The sequence below is a fragment of the Colletotrichum lupini genome, chromosome 9 (assembly GCF_023278565.1).
Source record: "Colletotrichum lupini chromosome 9, complete sequence".
Taxonomy (NCBI): Eukaryota; Fungi; Ascomycota; class Sordariomycetes; order Glomerellales; family Glomerellaceae; genus Colletotrichum; species Colletotrichum lupini.
The window spans coordinates 789,156-808,272 of NC_064682.1; the positions used below are offsets into that span (position 1 = coordinate 789,156).

The window sequence follows — 19,117 nt, forward strand, 5'->3', positions numbered from 1 at the left end:
CAATACATAAGAATCAAACCCCCTTCGTCTCCTTGCACGCATAGACAGGCTTACGACATGAAGACCTTTGCAAAACGCTGTCGACATAGAGTTGATGGGCGTACTGTTTAAAGCTCTAGATGGAATCCGATTAGCTAAGAAACCCCGAGCCCCCTTGGTATTCCACTTTGAGATTCGAGTATATGAGATTAACGAGAAGATGATAGTGCCAAAACTCTATTGTAGGTCCAACATGGCACTTATGAATGGACAATGCCGAGGTTTGGCAGAGATATTCGATTACCTTGGCAGCGTTTCCCTTCTAATTGCCTCACTTCAGCCCTTACGATTGCCTGCAACCATTCCTGTTGACCTCATAAACACTTTTCGTAGATTTACAGGCTCTCGATAGAAGTCATTAGTATGGAATTTGTATAGTTCGTGCAATAGATTTGGATGGAAGAAAGGGTTCCGTGAGCATTGTGTAAAAACGTCCTGCTTGCATGTAATAGCTGCGGTGCTCGTTACTAGTTCTAAAACTAATACGCTTCACCGGACCTCACCTATCCCTAAATATATAATGGAAACGTATTAGATATAGACATCGCAGTCATGACCTTCATAAGCCCGCAAGACTAATAGCACTGCAGATCACTTCGTCTATCAATAAACGTTCATTATAAAGCACTAGTATTCATGGTGACTTCAGATATGTCGCTAAACAAATTTTCAGTGCCAAGAGAAACAATATAAAGCCGGCATGAACCACAAGTCGAACGAAAACACGCCATTATCGCCGCTCACTGCCAGTCTGGTACATTGATGGCCTTTTACTCGGAGTGTATCGCAGTACTATTCTCTCAGATTCTCACACAACCTCACGTACTCTGTCCCGACAGTAAATCAGACGTGACAGAGGCAATGCCTGTCTAGTCTAGGTAGAAATATCAGCTGGATGAAATGGCTAGATGGAGGGCCGCTTGAATAGTAGTTTAGACATTTCCGCATTTGGGGGAGGTGCGAGGCATGATGCATTCGGTGGCATACTGATCATACCTATATAGATCTGTTTCCTTTCTTCACTATTGGGTGCTACGTAATACATTTTTGACTGCATGGACGCGAGTGCTGGCATTGTTCAGTCCTGTAAAGTAGACTATTCACGATATCTACTCAGTGCCAAAGGATGTTTTCTTTTCTCCCTGTCCCTATAAACATGAGAATGAGTCGCTACCGATATTTGTAGTAAATGCGCTTGTCTCGATGGAAGTGTGAAACGTAGACTGCGGGGATTGCCTCCAGCCGATAATTGTCTTTCTCGTAAGGTGTTTCAGCATCCAGGCATACGATCTAATTGAAGGACATCAGAAACACTGGCTGTAATGCTGTGCCCCTAATATTCAAATGACCATGTAGGAGACTTAGCATGATGTTGATGACCTTTATCTTTCAGAATTCTCACCTGTCAGGTGTCTCAGAAAGACTGCGCCGCAGAAAAGGCTGGTGCCTCTACATTGCGGTTCCTTAGAATAAACTTACGTCTACAATAAATACATTTGGTAAACTTGCAGTACTCACAAACCCCGCATGATTTGGAACCACATGAGACAGATATAAATCGGGCGATGATCTTATAGCTCATCAGCGTTGACTTTTTTCCAAGCCAGGACTATGTGCCAGACGTGGGGGAGAGAGAAACAATCTACGTCACGGCTACTTCGACTATGTCCATTCGAAGTCGGCGGTTTTTGGGAGTAAACGTCGGACATGATCGGTATCACTACACAGCGTTTGCTTGTCTTCAATATTATGTAGAAGAAAAATTGTACATTCATGTGTCAACTCAGAAGAAGATTGTGGATGTTAGAGGGACGGTATGATGGAAGTCTTCACACAGAACTTGAAATGCCACTCTGACTAGGATCGAGCATCACCAGTACGGATCCCAGAGTTTGGCAAAGACTCGATATAACTTGAGAGGTTCAAAGCTTTGCATATGATTTTAGGCTGCTCATTTGTCGGCGGCTTGGTGAGTACCATAACGTACTTTATCTTATTGACACAGCTACATATTACCAGCATATGTTTCGAGTTTCAATTACCTACGCGTTCAAGCATAAAACAAGCGGAAGAGCTCAAGATATCATATCTTCAACAGCCTGGCTTTCAGGTCTTATTACGCTCATTCGCGGCGTGTTTAGTTGTTGCGAAGCGAGAATCATTGTTCACGTCACAGATTCCCAACTAAAATGATGTATTTTGACTGAGATATGCCAATAGTAGTCGAGCTCAATAATGTACACTATTCATCCTCTCTTCTAATATGATCTAACCTTCAATTATGCGGGTCATAGCCCTAATTGGGCCAACATGACCCGTTTGATTCTTCGCGCCTCAAGATCCAGATAACAGGTTCAGGATTGTCTTCCATTGCCTAAACGTTGAACTTCTTAGTTCAGTAACATGATAGTGGATCTTTTTACCAAGTGTTGAACATGTTCTAACTGTGGAGGTATCAATGCCAGTCGCCGTCTGCCATAAGAGGGCGTTCAGTGCGGCAATCTCTCGTAATGTCTAAGGTCATTACCATGTAGCCTAGGTATATCAATTAAGTACATTAAGATCTGATAAATCAAGCCAAAGCTTCCCAGTCAACAAACAGTTGTGTCATGGACAGGTCGCAGCTGACTCTCTACATATTTTACTCAATGAATGTCTCCCAGATGAAACCCGACAAGATTTGAGAGAAGCTGTGGAGTTAAGACTTGTGCTACCTAGATTAATCCGGGCGCCGACACTACCGTAAGGTACCCATCTGATCTTCGTCCAAGGGTAATTGTCACTGAACACTATGTTTTTTGGACAAACCATGAATTGTTCCTTTGATGCTACCAGTGACAACCACATTGCTCACGGCTTTGCAAGAGTTTGATGCCCATTGCTCAACACAATTTCGTTTCGCAGTTCCCAGAAGATTGGAGACCGCTTGAAGCAATTTGACAAGTCATTGGATAACATTCTTGGATCAGTTTGTCCATGGGTGGATTCGGGTTACATTGTTGCGGGAATACCTTCGTATCCCCGAAATGAGTGCCCAAGATGCCGCCCCACCGGACCGTTCCTTTGGTCCTTTACACTACTAAACGCTGGTCTATGCTGAGCGCCAGTTGAGGAGAGATGGCACCTCCGGCTTGAGATTGTTGTGACCTACATTTCACCCATGGGTACTGCTAAGCTACTTAAGAAATTCCGGGCCAATTCTCTCGAGCAAGGCAATTGAGACGAACTTGCTTTACCCCAACTCGAATCCAGCATCAATCCCGATAACGGTGGTGTGCCATCCTCTGATCGTATCAGGCCAGATTATGACTGGCTCGGTTTATTCTTCGGATTGTAAGGACGCTAATGTCCAAGGGGTCTTGCCATTTCAATGGGGTGACTTGTGGCCTTGCGCCCACACAAAAATTGCCCCTCTTATAATCTATTTTTCTGACCGCCAATTGGTTCGCTCTCGAGAGTGTCTTCAAGTCGTTCAGTTGTTGAAGGATGGCCCCAACGGTGCCACGTTGGAAATGCTCTTAAACCTGGAGTCAGCCCCAGTGACTGCTAACGGACCCCAATTCTCTCCCTTCGACAACCTATCAGATCCTTGCTCCTCTTCACAGACAACATCGGTTGTCTTTTGCAGGGTCTGAAGAGCCCCTGCATAGGATGGTTTCGAGCGTGGGGTTCTTACGTGGTGGTCGCCGTGGCTGATTTAAGAAGTCTTCTGCGGTGCGAGGCCGCAGGCGCCGGGTCTTTAGAGTGCGGAACACCAATGGATTGAAGTCATATGCTGGTGGAACTAAACGTTGAGTGTTGACAAGGAAAACTCCTGCTTCGGTTCTGGATATTTAACTAGCCATCCACTGGCCGCCGTTGGCACTGACCAGGCATCCCGTCATCCATCCGCTCTCCGGGGAGCAAATCATGCCAACAATGCCAGCAATCTCCTCAGCGTAGCCAGCACGTCCGCCGTATTTCTCAGCCATTTCCTTCTGTTCATCCGAGTCCCATTCTCGGATTCCACACAGCGGTGTAAGAGGGTACCACGATGAAATGGCTTGCTTCGCATCCTCAGAGGCACCTCGGAGCATGTCCGTCATGGTGGAGCTGGGGTTGCAAGAGTTGACGGTGCAGTGCTCCTTGAGCTCGCGTGCCCATGTGCGCGTCATGGCCTCAAGGGCGCCCTTGCTGCCGCCGTACAGGGTCAGGTACTCGAGTCCAACCTTGGAACCGACGCTTGACACATTGACGATGCGGCCCGAGCGGTCGGTGGGCAGAAGGGGCTTGATTGCCTGCGTGAGCAGGATGGGTCCAAGGACGTTGATAGAGTAGACCTTGTGGAAGTCCTCAACGTTGACGGCTTCAAGAGGCATGGCGTGGAAGCGAGCGGCGCAGTTGACCAGTATGTCGACCTGCGGCTTGCCTGTCTTGGCGCTGGGCGGCATGTCATTCTTTACAACATCGACAATCTTGGAGCAGCCATCGGGTGTACTGAAGTCGGCACGGACGGGAATGGCCTCGACGTTGTGTGCCTTTGCCAGTTGCTCAGCGAGAGCTTTGGCAGGCTCGTCAGAAGACTCGGTCAGATAAATGAGCACGACATTGGCGCCTTTGGAGGCGAGGTTCTGAGCAATGGCGGCACCAATACCTTGGGACTTTTGTCAGCGTAGGTGTTCCTAGAAATCCCAGAAGAAAACGGGAGGAAGGCTCACTCCTTGCACCACCCGTAATGACGGCCGTCTTGCCCTCATGAACTTTGTATGGAGGGGCCTGAGTAATGGGAACGGTGATCTGTGATTTGGTCATTTTGTTTAACGGAGAGTACAACGTGTTGTTTGTGCTAAAGTGAGTTTACGCCGTGTTCGATTTTCAGGCAATTTTCAACCGAATCATATCACGGGGTCTGGGGACCATGGTTATTAAGGAAAATAGGAGAAAATGTGACAGCAGCAACGTGGTGCCTGTCAATCTGTCAGACCGTCTTCTCTCTTACCATTTCTGGATCTTCAGCAAATGCCCTAGACCATTTCGAGCCTCATAAGCAGGGACTTTCTTGTTAACGAATTTGTCCACTTGCTCCACTGTCGAGATCCAATGAAAGCATTGGTCGAGGTGGCATCGAGTCTTCATGGCCTGTATGATGATGGGTTATGTGGGACCGAGAAGGGGCGAATGCCGAAGCCATGACCATCGGTGTTCCGGTCTACACTCGAGGATACATGAGTTCGTAGGCCGTAGCAATTGCAACATCAACTAAGGGATGAATTTCGTAGGTAAGATTAGCAACAATGATCTTTGATGTTGCATGCCATCCTGGGTAGAGTTCACTGCTAAAGCTACATCATGCCATAAAGTCCATCCGCACACGTGCGCCACGGCATGGTATATAATGTCCTTGATTGTCCCACCCAGCGGAGCCGGAAATCCGGCAAACGGGTCAAACATACGTTACCTGGTCATTTTACCAAAAATTGCCTCACAACTCCGTTTTCAGTCACCTCTTTGGGATTTGATGATGGTGCTGAGTATTACCAAAATCATCCAACCTGTAGAACCCCTGGTCCTGTCGAAGCGAAAGGCACCCTTCCCTGCGAGTAGGAGCTTTTCCAAGGGTTGCTCAAGGATACTTCAAGGATCTTAGCGACGCCTAACATCTCAATTGAAAACGATTCAGGAGTTTTTCTGCCAGTGATCGGCGCGAAATGGGTGACATTGGCTGGCAACGTGTGTTGAAGACCACTTCCATAAAACCCATCTTGTATGTCCGCCAATCTGTCAACGATAGGTCTAGCCAGAATCGACTCTTACTCACTTCTGTGGAGTAGTTTGTTCGTCTCGAAGATTGGCTTCTTCTTGTCGGCAACTACACGATCGTCCACTAGTCACTTGTTTTATTGACTTGCTGTCCCCGGCGAAGCCCATTGCAACCTACCTTAAGAGCCAAGACTGTGAGACAGAGCTACTTGAAGTCAACATGGTAACAGAGGATCCTAACCGACGGTTGGTCTACCAACTTGAGGGCGTTGGCCTCAGCCTATTTGTGGTCTCTATTGTTGGTGGCGTCGTCTCTTTGATTGTGGTGTGCCTGAGGACATTGATTCGACTGCGGGCGAAGACGTTTAGTTGGGATGACGGCTTGATGCTCGGTGGTTTGGTAAGCTTAATCTTCTCAAAACCTTCTCGCAGGACCTTAGAGCATTGTTTTCCCTATTACGCCTATGCTGACTTAGGCCTGAAGGTCGTTTACCTCGTCGATGTCGCACTCGCCTGCATGGGCGCGCTGAGTGGACTGGGCACGCGCAATGCAGACCTCAGCTCAGTCATGTTGGTCGAATCGATGAAATATTTGATGATTTGGATGATGCTCTACGTGGCAGTATTGTGTACGATCAAAACTTCGATTTGCATCACCACACTACGGATCGCTACTACAATGCCAAAGCTACGCACTGCCGTCTACATCTTGATGGGCCTTACTGTCGCCACATTCTTCACAACCTTCGTCGGGATCCTCTTGTTATGCCGACCTGTGGAAGCCAATTGGGATACCAGCATCGTGTTAGAGGGCCGTGGCGAGTGCTCGCCAGTAAGCTCTATGTTGGCGCTGTCATACACTTCAACCGTCAGCACCATCGTTACCGACCTTGCCTGTGCCGTGCTCCCGGCTATTATTCTCTGGCAGACACAAATGAAGCTCTCGACAAAGATCATGGTCTCTTTCGTCCTTTCTTTCGGCTCTTTGTAAGTATTTTGCCCAGTGCACCTGTCTGAGATGATCTTGATAGCTAATTCCTACCGTTTCGGTCACATGATTAGTGCCTCAGTCTCGACCATGATACGTACTCCATACATCGATCACTACAACCATCCACTAGACGATCTTGCCTGTATGATGCTTCCATTGGTCTGCCACGAGTAGAGTAGTTGCTGACTTGAATCGCTTAACATTCCACATTGCTAACATCCCCCTTTGGTCCAATATCGAGACTGCCATTGGATTCATCGCCGGCTCCCTCCCTGCTTTACGACAATTCTTCATGCACCGTCGCTCGCCACGACCTACAACTTTGGGTCAAACAGATGCATCTCATGGCCTCCACCCGGGATCAGTTGGGCTTGTTACTATTGGCGGCTCAGGAGTGACATCCAAGAGCAAGATACGCAAAGGTACAAATTACGAGGACGACGAAGCAGGGCAGGGAGACTGGACGCGTCTCGATGAAGACAGCGTCTCGGAGAAAGGAAGCACAGCACCTGTTCGGGGCATTCGCAAGGACATGACCTTCGAGGTTTCGTCTCTACCAGGACAGAAGAATGGCCGGAGTAAAAGTTAGTTACGCAACGTAAGTAATATGAGGGAGAAAGGAATTCCCACCCGACAATATCGTTCTGATATCGGACACGGTACTGCGACGGCTCAAAAGAATAGGTGGCTCTAGACTGCTCCAAATGGAACGCCGAGTACCTGTTTAGGCCCGTTGCTCAGAGATTATGCTTTTGCATGTACTTGAATGTTCGAATGGCGGCCATGGACAAAAGGCGGGCCAAAGATAACTTGCTTGTTGTGCGTCTACGCAGTCAGCGCTAAGCTTTGTTCGGCTGTATCCCGAAGAACCTAAGGTAGCGTCAAATTGTCAGACTCGGGCAAGAGATGACAACTTGAACTTCGCTTATCTCGATTACATTTGGACATGAAGCTGACACCTGTCCCCCACACCTACGTCCATCCTACCTCGCCTCGAAGGCTTAGCAACATTACTAGCTAACTGTTTCTGATTCTCTGTTCTCCCACCGCCATACTGCCCTTCTTTCTTAGATACATAATACAACTCGTAGTCCAGCTATTAAGCTGACACTTTCATGTCTCTCCCACCCTTACCTCGTCTAGAGTCGGCTAAGTTCCGCTGGTACCCTTCTCCAGACGGACCCAGCTCTGTGAGGCGTCTCGCTGTTGGCACCGAGGCTTGGGTTGGCTTACGAGAGCCGAACTCTCGTGGTCAGTACGACAACTACCTGAACACGTCTCTCCGAGTTCATGTTCCTGGGATCTCGTTAGAGAACATCGCGCTGCAAATCTCCAACACCCTTGTCAACATTCGATTCCAACACCCTGAGGTTGGATGCTCCGTCACCTGGGCTACCGACCAAGATCCTCCCTTCATTGTCTATCACCGAGCTCCGACGAAGTTGCCTTGAACTGGGGCCGCGGTCTTGTTCCATCAATTGCAACGGATAAAGCTGGGCTTGAAGTCGCCGCTGAACTTTCGGAGGCGCGCCAAGAGAGACCTGAGCCGTTACCCCCGGTCAAGGTCTATGTCGTAGCTCAAGTGCCAGAGACAGGCACTCCACTTGAAAATGGCGCTGGAGTGGACGTGCTCTGTGCATTCAACCATATTCACTGGGACAGTATCAGCTCGCGCATATTCGTCGGTGACTTGTTGCGCGGTCGGTGTTGGCCAACAGTTCAACGCTGGCGACCAGAATCTAGCAAACAGTCCTTTCCATCATCCTTGGGGCAAGGAAATTGCCAACCTCAACGAGCCGGTCCTCGATGCATGCAAAACCAACGTGGATGCATTAAGAGAGGATTATGACAAGGCGCGAGATGACTTCATCACCGAGTTGCTCAGAAGTGCGGTGAGTAGTTCTGCATATTCTTGGCGGCTTGACCATCCACAGCCCGTCCCAAGCGAACATGGTTTCCGTGGTCACTAACTCCTCGAAGACAAGTTGGGGGCTTCCTGTAACGAATACTACAGGCACACCTCGAACTATATGGAGAACCCTTAATACAGACGAAAGTCAGGCCATCTCGAAGGCCATAAAGAGTCAGCTCGGACCCCAGTTCACCTTCACTCACCTCGGCCATGCCGCCATGGTGCTTGCATTACTGCGAGTCAGCCCCTTAGCAGGAGATGCCTCGGACGCCCTGTTTCTTTCCTCGCCCTTGCCAGTCAATGGGAGGCGATACTTAAGTGGCAGCAATGCAAGTATTCGTTATGGGTCGTGTCAGGCGGGCGCGTCGGTGGAATTTGCACCACTTCGATCGTACGCTGTCGATGAGAGCAATCCTGAAGCAGTCAGAATGACACTCGCAAGCCTGGCTCATCATGTCAGAAACAGCTATCAGCATTGGCTGACGAACGAGTTCCAATTGGTCATAGACCAAGTTAAGAGCAACTTTCTAGCGGGGTTTCTGGCATCGTGAGTAATCTCCCTCCCCCATTTTCAATTTCAATGTTTCCCTGGTTCTAAAACTCTTCTGCTTAGAGCGCCTTCGTCCTTCTCACCGACAAGCTTTCCGGTACGAAGTCCCAAACACTGACAGCCTTCATCGAAATAACCCTTGGTGCATTTCTAACACGTCTTACAACGTCAAGGCCTTCGTCAGCGATGGCATTGTCGACAACTACATTCCAGGAGACGTTTTCGGCTCCAGCGATGAAAAGATCTACACCGTGGAGAGTTGCAATTTCCACCTGACGACTTATTCCTCTGATGTGTAAGGAGACCAATATTCTAATTCCTGGCTTCGTTTGATCTGTCGAGCACAGTTGGTCCAAGCGTGTGATATCTCCATTCTTAACCATTGTCACTAACTATTTGGAATCTAGGCTTGTTCGAATGGACAGTTTCAAAGGCCAGACTAGTCTTTCTGTCTGTTTCAACAATGGACGTCTTGACAAGAACCTCGCCAAGGCTTTCCTGAATGCTATAGTTGATTTCATGATGGCATTTGCAACTTGAGTCCTCAATCAGACTGCCTCTTATATAAATGTCCGTAGCTTTAAATGGTACTGTACCTGAATTAGAAAATGTCACAGCGTATCGTGTCTGTTGGAGATGAAGTTGGGAGCTCGAATACGTGCTTTAGAGTACTCTATCCGAAGAGGGGTAGTACATTCCGGCATTCTCTAATTGAGAATATTGATTTTCTTTTGCTATTAAAAGTGAAAATGCAATATGGTTTCCCGTCCGAAAGAACTAATCTACTCTAGGTCAGTGTCAAATAGAAGCCGATGCTGGCCTGTCATATCTTATTTATTTATATAAGAAATGCAATCTAGACTTTAGTACTATTATAGAGTCACTATAGGGGTATCGACGTATATAAAGAGAATAGTTATTTATTAAAAATAAGAAATAAGTACGAGGCTCGCTCTGATATGGAGGGTATAAATAAAGTAAGCCTTAGTAATTATATAACTAAGGTTACGTAATATATAATAAGTTTATAAATAGTTAAAGCTATTATAATATACCCCTTTAAATAAATATATATTTTAAAAAAGCGTACTTAACTACTTATATTATTATAAAAAAGCTTGCTAAAAGCGAAAAACTAAATATTACTATATAAAAGTTTATTTATAAAAAGAATTATAAAATAAATTAGTTTATATATAAAGTTATAAATAAGAAGTAAATTAGCTATAAATTAACCTTTATATTCGTTCTTATAAATAATTTTAAAACTATATTATTAATAAAAAGTATAACTAAGGGACGGCCTCTTATTAACTAAATAATTAACTTACGGGTTAAGGGTAATAAGTATATAAATTTTTTATTATTAACGTATATAATAAGCAAGCTGCCTAGATAAGCGAGCTACTTACCCAACTATAACTATTTTATTTTTTATTTTCTACCTTACGCAACGCTATAATATAACTATAATATTATAAACTAAAGAAACTTAATTAAACTTAGTAATCTAAGCTATTGAAAAAACCCTAAAACTAAGTATTTAAATAATAACTAAGATCTACTTAGTCCTTTTTAAGACCTTAAGTACCTATTTAAAAAACATACTTATATAATAAAATACTATATTAAACTCGTAAAAATTAACTATATTTAAAAAAGAGAAGCTAGTTAAGTATATTCTTAACTTAGATTCCTAATTATTTCTTCTCTATATTAGTAATATAAGAGATATAGCTAATCGACTACTCGCTAACTATAACGCGCTCCTTATTAAAAAGCGCTAAGTTTTTAATTTTATTAAGTACTAACTATAGCTCTAAATATAATTTTTTTATAAATACGATTATAAAAGGGCTTAATACGAAGACTTAGACGTAATAAACGCATAGTTTTACTTCGTAGCAAATATAATTATAAAATACGGTATTATAAAGTCCGATATCTATAACTTTAATAAAACTAGTTTTATAATAAGCTAAATTATATTTAGAATAGCCGTTATAAGTATAAAAAAGCGTTTAAATACGAAAATAATATAACTTAATAATTATAAATAGGTTATAGTTATTTAGGCTATTAGCTCGTCGAGCTATAGCGTCCCGCTATATATTATTGTTATAAATAAATATTACCTCTCTACTTAGTATACGGAATCCGGTCTACTATATAATTAGGTTATTATAATATTTAAAAACGGCTAGATAATAAATAAGAGAGGCTTAGATTAGGTAAAATATTTTAAAAAGTATATAAAACTACGTATAAAAAGTTAATATTACCTCCTTATTGTTAACGAATATAAAAGTTACTACTCTATAAATTTTAAGTTATATTATAAAGAGAATAATATTATTACCCTTTATATACTAGCTTATTTATTTTATTTATTATAGCCCTTAAATATTAGATATTTTAAGCTTTTAAAAACGGTATATAGCTAAGAAATTAAGGAAAAAATACGACAGGGTAATACTTATGTTATAAAAAAGGATTTCTTTTTTACGTTTTATAAAGTATTTATATAAGCGATTATAAAAAGAAATATTTAGGGAGGATTTAGAGGAGCCGGGCTTATACTTTTAAGTATAGAAAGTATATTATTTAAGCTTAATATAAAGTTATATACTCCGACGCTTCTAGGATCCCTCTTAATAATACTACTAGCCTAGACTTTTTAAATATTAAATAACCTAATAAAAGTATTATTATAGTTATAACTTATTAAAACTTAAATCGCTCGTTATTAAAATAGCTCCTTAATTTCGATTATTAAAGCTATTAAGTATTTATTAAAAGGGGCGTAAGGATTTATATATTAAATTATTTTATTAAAATCAAAGTATTAGATCCTTTAAAAAGAAAATAACCTACTTAGCTAACGTAAAAGGGCTAAGAAAATACGTTTTAAATAAGGAGGAAGTCTTATAATAACTAACGGGGAAGACCTTTAGTTATAGAGAGAGGTAATAACCTAAATTAAAAAGGAAACGCGTCAAAATAGTAATTATTAATTAAAAACTAAGACAGGTTAATAATAATATAGCGTCTATAAAAATACTAATTATAATACGTAAATATATTAAATTACTAAAGAAATATTTAAAAAAGAGGATACTAAATAGTTTTAATTAAATTATTTTTCTAAGTACTACTTTTTAGTTACGAATATAATATAGTCGCGATTGGGTAGGTAGCTCGCTTATTATATATGTTATTTATAATACTAACTTTTTTTTTTTTTAACTTATAATTATATTATTATTATATACATATACCCTTGCTTTTTATTTCTATACTCGCGTTTTTATACGTACGTATTATTAAAAAAGGATCTTTATTAATAATATCGTTTTTATTTAAATATTATTAAAATAATTAATTAAAAACTATACTCATATTACTATAATACGAGAGGCTAAGAAGTATAAGTACGAGGCTACGGCTTTAAAAAAAAGTAATAGCTCCCCTAGCCCCTTTTATAAACCCGAAATAAGTAAGTAATATTCTCTTATTTGATATTTTAATTATAATATAGTTTTTATTTATTTGATATTAATTTAACTATTTTATTTAATAAGTAATAGCTTTATAATTAAACGAGTTATTTAGGAGGGTAGCGGAGGTAAAGAGGGTTTATAACCCCTTTCCTCGCTCCTTTTTAAAAGTTAAAAAGACGTCCTCGTTTTTTAAAAAAATAGTATAAATAAAGAGGGTTTATAACCCCCTCCCTTACCTCTTTTTAAAAGATTTAAAATAATTAACTATATATAAAATACTTTTCTAATTATTATCGTTTATAAAATTAATTCTTAATAATAGACCCTCTTAGTACTATTTTTAGTACTAAGGTTCAATACGAGCTAGTACTTTTACTTCCCCCGTCCGGTTATAAATACTTTAAGTATATTAAAAACGCCCTTAATAACCGTTCGGATAGTACGTACCTCCCGGGTTTATATATTAATAATAAATACTAACGCTACTAAACTTATAAAAAGTCGGGTTATACCCCTATTTTTAAAATATATATACGGTTCTTAAGTATAAAGTTCTTATATTTTAAATAAGAAGTAATAAAAAAGTTAGTAATAGCTATAGTTATTAATATAGAACTACTTATATTTTATAAAATAAGTTCTAAGCCGTCCTCGTTCTATTTATTATTTATAATTTAATATATAAACCCTAATTTATATAATAATAACGTTATATAAGGCCTTTAAGTACGACGGTCTTTTAAATAAATAAAAAAGTAAGGGGGTTTATATAAACGAGGTCTTAATAAGAGAGGTATTTATAAGCGCTCTTTTTATACTAGAAATATTATTAAAAAAACTTATTAAGGACGTAATAGTATTAGCTATTTTATTTATAAAAGTAAATAGTATCTAAATCGGAATTAATACTTTTATTAGTTTATATATCCGTCTAAGTATATAACTTATATTAAAGTCTTTTTTAAATAAATACGCGCTTACTTTTTTAAATAAATAACCTTTTTTTAAGTAACTTAACGGGGTTATTAATATAATTTTATATTCCTTAGCTATAGGCTATGTTTTTTAATTAAGAACTAGGCCCCCCGGGCCGTTTTATTACTTTTTAAACGTCCCCTCGTCTAGTATAATTATTTTTTATATATCTCTTATATTTAAGAATAGTATAAAATACTCGAACTTCGCTCTAAAAAGGTTTTTTATAAGACTATTAGTTAGTATTTTATTTATTAATATATAAACTATTTAAAATAAGCCTCTTAGATATTTTTATTATAGCTATATATTTTAAATATTAACGTAGTATAAGTAAATTAAAATACGTTCCCCTTTTTTTATTACGAGTCTAATTATTTAATAATTATTATAATATATTTTTTATATATTACTAAGCTCGAGCGAGATATTTTTAAAAAGGTATTTAAGAGCGAGTATTTCTTTAGTTATATATTCTAAACTTAGTAATTCGGCCTCTATAATTAACGTAGTTATTATATTTTAATAAGCTACTTTTTATTAAACGAGGCTATTAAAAAAGGAAATTATAAAACTTTATAAAAATCTTTAGGTCTTTTTATTATTTATAAATAAAGCGTTACTTATAATTAATAATACTTAGCTACCCCCCGAGATCCCGAAGTATATTATTAAGTATTATATATAAAAAAGGTATTATATAACCTAATTTATAATAGAATAATATTAATAAGACGGGTTTATTAAGAATTAAGAGAGTAAAGTATATATAAAAATAATATTAGGCCGAATTATAATTATTATATATAATATTAATCTAACCTTTTTTTAAAAAAACTTAGTTTTATTTAGAAATATTATTACGAAAGGGATCTTAAAATAGGTCGGAACGCTACTATATTAACTTAATTAACTAAAGACTTAACGTAAAGAGGGAAAAAAAAATTAATAAGTAAAAGCTAATAGGCTAGCCCTTTAGGCCTAGCGGTCTAGCTCGTTATATAATTATTAAAAGCTTAGTTTTATAACTTAAAGCTAAGTTATAGGGCTTATAAGGCCCTAGTACTTATTATTATAATATTACCCCCCCCTTTATATTAGAGGGCACTATCCGTAGTATTAAAAAATAAACCTTTAAATTACCTCTTATTTTAATAAATCTATAGTTATAATTATTATTATTATATTATTATTATTCCTTAGTAATAGCGAATTACTAGCTATAATAGCTTTTATTTATATATTTAGGTTTTATAGCGGGCCCTTAGTAATTAAGTATTAATAATAAAATACTTAAAGCGCTACTAACGTATACTTAAAGCTCTTTATATTATATTAAATTAGATCCGTATTATACCCCTTTTAATTTACTTAGTATTATAGTTTTCCTTTATATAAGCATAATTTAACGACCTTTAAGACCTCGTACTCTAATTCGCTATTATTATTAATAATTAATAATAATAAGTTTTAGTTTTATTTAAATAATAGGTCGTTAGTAGCCTTTTTAAGCTTATTTAAATAAAAAACTAAGTATATTTAGCTATTTATTAATAATTTTATAATCTATATACCCCCTTATTTAGTATTAATAATAGGCTATAGCCCGGCTTATAACTATTATAGTCTATTTATATTAGCGGATTTTAAATACAAGGTATTAATAAAGACTTAGTCTCTTAGCTTTAGGTCGTCCGGGTATTAATAATAGTTAATATACCTCTTATATTATACTTAAATAACCTTTATATTACCCCTAATAATCTCTTAGGCCTTATATATTCCCTAGGCTATATACTACGTATTAATATAGTTTAGCTTCTTTTTTATAAAACTAAATTAGTAAGTTTAGTTAGATTAATTAAAAGAGAGCTATAGTTAACGACTGAATTTTATTTTATATAATAATAGCCCTATAGTTTTATTAAGCTAAGTAATATAAGTAAAGTCGATTATAAGTAGTATATTACTTTAGTTATCTTAGTATTAATTAACTAATAGTTTTAACTATTATAAGATATATTAGTTTAGTACTTTTATTTAACTATTTATTTAGGGGTAGTCGGCTATTAATAGCTATAACTTAACCTTATAAATCTTATAAAGCTCCCCCTAGAAATTAAAAATAAATTAAGGGCCTCGGTTTAATATAATAATCTTTACTAAGCTAAAAATAGGTAGTACTTATTTATAAAATATTTAGCTTATATTTTTTATTATAGTAACTTTATAATAAAGAATATATATTACCCTCTTATTTAAATAGTTTATTATTATTTAAATATTATTAAATCCTTTTTAATTAATAAGGATAGTTATAAAGTTAATAAAAATATATTATTATAAGTAATTAAATATTAAAAGTAGCCTTAGTTCCCCCGGGGGCTTATTATATAGCTTTTATAATTATTAATAAGTATAATAGTTCTATATATATTAATAAGTATTTATTATTAAGCCCGGCTAGTAATATTACTATTTAATTATTTTTATAACTTTATTATACCCTAAGTAAGCGAGGAGCTTTTACTCGTAGACTTTATAAATAATTATAATATAAAAGTTCTTTTTTTTTAGGTATTATAAGCTTCTTATTTATTATTAATAATTTATTATTTTAAATATACTAGCGCTTATACCCTTTAGTTACTAATACTTATATTAATATAAAAAACGCTATAATAAGGTCTTTATTAAGTTTTAAAATCTTCTCTATTAATAAGTACCCCTAGAGCTCGTTTTTTAGTAAAAGCGAGCTAATTATAAACTATAATTAACTAATTATAGTACTTAATAATACTTATAGCTCTATTATAATATTAAGAAATAGTAGTCTTAATAATAAGAGGACTTAGGTCCTATTAGCCTTTTTTAGTACTTATTAAGTATAAATATTTTCTATTTTTCGTAATAGGGCATTAGTTAGTACGTTTTTTTTTTTAAATAATAATAAATTTAAAAATTAAAGTTCGCTAATATATTAGCCTAGCGGGCTTATTATAAGTTAAGTGGGCGCTTAGTTATAAAACATAGTAATAGTTAATAATTTATAATAATATCGAACTTATACTTATAGTTTATAAGCTCCGCGCGCTATGTTTTTAAATATAATATTATTATTAATATCTTTTTATTATAAATAGTATAATTAAGCTTTATACTACTTATTATTTTTAAATAAAAAGCTACTAAGTATTATAACTTATTATTTTTTCATTATTATAATAGCGCTTTAGTATATACTAAATTAAAAGCGTCGGTTTTTAGTTACGTTAATAGCTCTAGTTTAAAGTAGTAAAGGATTAGTACTAATATTAATACTAATTTTATAATTTTAAAAGCCGTTTTATAATTAGTACTAAAGTTAAAAAGAACTCCTTTACCCGTTAGTTTTATAAGGGGCCTAGCTAAGTAGCCGTAATCCTTTATAAATCTCTTATAAAAGTTATAAAACCCGAGGAAAGACTAAATACCTTTAAATAATATAAGTAGCTTCTAGTTTTTAATTATAAAGACTTTCTTTTTATTAAGCTATATACTTTTTATAAAAACTACGAAGCCTAAGTACTTTATAAAAATAATACTAAATTCGTACTTTTTAATATCTACTTATAAGCCTATTTTTTATAAATAGTTTAGTACTTTAGTAACGTACTTTTAGTATTAGAGGGGGTTATTTAAGAAGATTAAGATATTATTTATATACGCTATATAGAAGTCGTTTAGGTACTTTATTAGTATTTTATTTATATATTATTAATACGTAGTAAGCTTATTATAGAGCCTAAAGGGTACTATTTTATATTTATATACCCCGTAGTAGGTTTTAAACGTTATTAAGTCCTTAAAGGCTAGGTCGAAGTAAATATAATAAAAAGCTTATTTAATATTTAATTTAATAAATACTTTTATCCTACTTAGCTACGCGAGGGTTTTATTAATAAGTAATAATAAGTAATAGTCTTTTTTTATAACCTTATTTAGCTTATAAAAATTAATATAGAAGCGTAAAATACTATTATACTTTTTTATAAATAGCGTCGGTAATATAAAAAGAGTATTACTTAGCTTAATAAATCCTTTTTATAAATACTTTAATAAATAAGCTCTTATAGCCTCTAACTCTAGTACTAATTATTTATATAAAAGGTAATAAGTTAGCTTCTCTTTATTACTATTTAAGAGCTCGATTTTATAATTATATAGCTTATAAAGTATAAATATATTACTAATTACTTTATTAAAAACGTTAGTCTAGGGCTATAAGTACTTTAATAAGTTAGTTATTATAAAGTCGCGAGTAACTTAGTTATTATTATATAAGAGGTCTACCTCCTCCTTTTTATTTTTTATAATACGGTCTAGCTTATAAAATAATATAAAGCTTATTTTAACGTCGTTCTACTTTAGGTTCTTTTTAAATATAAGAGCACTAATAAAAATAATATTTATTTATAATACTATTAAGTATAGTTTCTATTATTTAACCCTCTTTATAGGGGTAATAGTAATACTATTAAGGGTGCGTTTTATTTTTTTTATATCTTTAACCTTATTTAACTATTATATTTAATAAGCTATTATTTTTAATAAGCGTAATAATATTTTAATTAATATACCCTTTACTTACTATTACTAAAGCTTTTAATTATAATAGGTTATATTTATTTTAAATAGGTCTTATTAATAGTTAGCGTTAATTTAGTATTATATATTAATAACTTCTAGGGTATATAGGTCCTCAATATCCCTAATAATAATAAAAAGCGTCTTTTATAATAATAGGTCCTTAGGCTATATTAACTATTAGTAGCGAATATTAGGGTTTACCCTATAGTATTCGAACTATTTTTACTTTAAGATTAAGTCGTAATAGCCCGTATTAAGCTAAAAAAGGGGTACTTTTAAAAGGACCTATTAATTAATATATAAGTTAATAGTTTATACTACGCTAGTATTATCTAATTACTCTTTATTAAACTTAATAATAGGGATTAAGTATAGTAATTTATAGGATAGGGCCGCGTAGAACCGCTATAATAAAGGGGTTATATAATTATTTATAAATCTATACTTATTAGCTCCCGTATTAAGTAAGGCTCTTAAATAAATTTTATATTTATTAAATACTAATATAAGCTCTTTTTTAAGGGGCTAACCCTCTATAAGATCTTATAAGTTTACTAAAGTAATATTAATTTTCTATTTTTTTATATATATCCCTTAGTTAAGAGTTTATCTTTACTAAGGGGTCTAGTTTTCTAAACCTAACTCTATTTTAATAGGGCCTATAATAGTATTGATAATAACTATAATAGTCTTTAGCTTTTTAAAATAGTCCTTAAAAATATATCTAATATTATTATAAACGAAATAAGCGCTATTATCCTTAAGTTTTTAATATAGGGCTT

General features: G+C 36.0%; 2 protein-coding genes across 2 annotated transcripts; one reads left to right on the forward strand and one right to left on the reverse strand.

The window, feature by feature from the left end:
* Positions 1 to 3,872: 3,872 nt before the first annotated feature.
* Positions 3,873 to 4,830, reverse strand: CLUP02_16154 (short-chain dehydrogenase; the record flags this gene model as incomplete). The annotated part of the gene is made up of 2 exons (XM_049295078.1): positions 3,873 to 4,672; positions 4,737 to 4,830. The coding sequence occupies 2 exons, from the start codon at positions 4,828 to 4,830 to the stop codon at positions 3,873 to 3,875; spliced, it is 894 nt and encodes a 297-aa protein (XP_049152225.1).
* A 1,168-nt stretch (positions 4,831 to 5,998) lies between these two features.
* CLUP02_16155 (uncharacterized protein) lies at positions 5,999 to 9,771 on the forward strand (the record flags this gene model as incomplete). Its single annotated transcript, XM_049295079.1, has 9 exons — positions 5,999 to 6,178; positions 6,263 to 6,736; positions 7,011 to 7,353; positions 7,946 to 8,187; positions 8,488 to 8,661; positions 8,831 to 9,228; positions 9,295 to 9,328; positions 9,405 to 9,526; positions 9,639 to 9,771. The coding sequence occupies 9 exons, from the start codon at positions 5,999 to 6,001 to the stop codon at positions 9,769 to 9,771; spliced, it is 2,100 nt and encodes a 699-aa protein (XP_049152226.1).
* Positions 9,772 to 19,117: the final 9,346 nt, after the last annotated feature.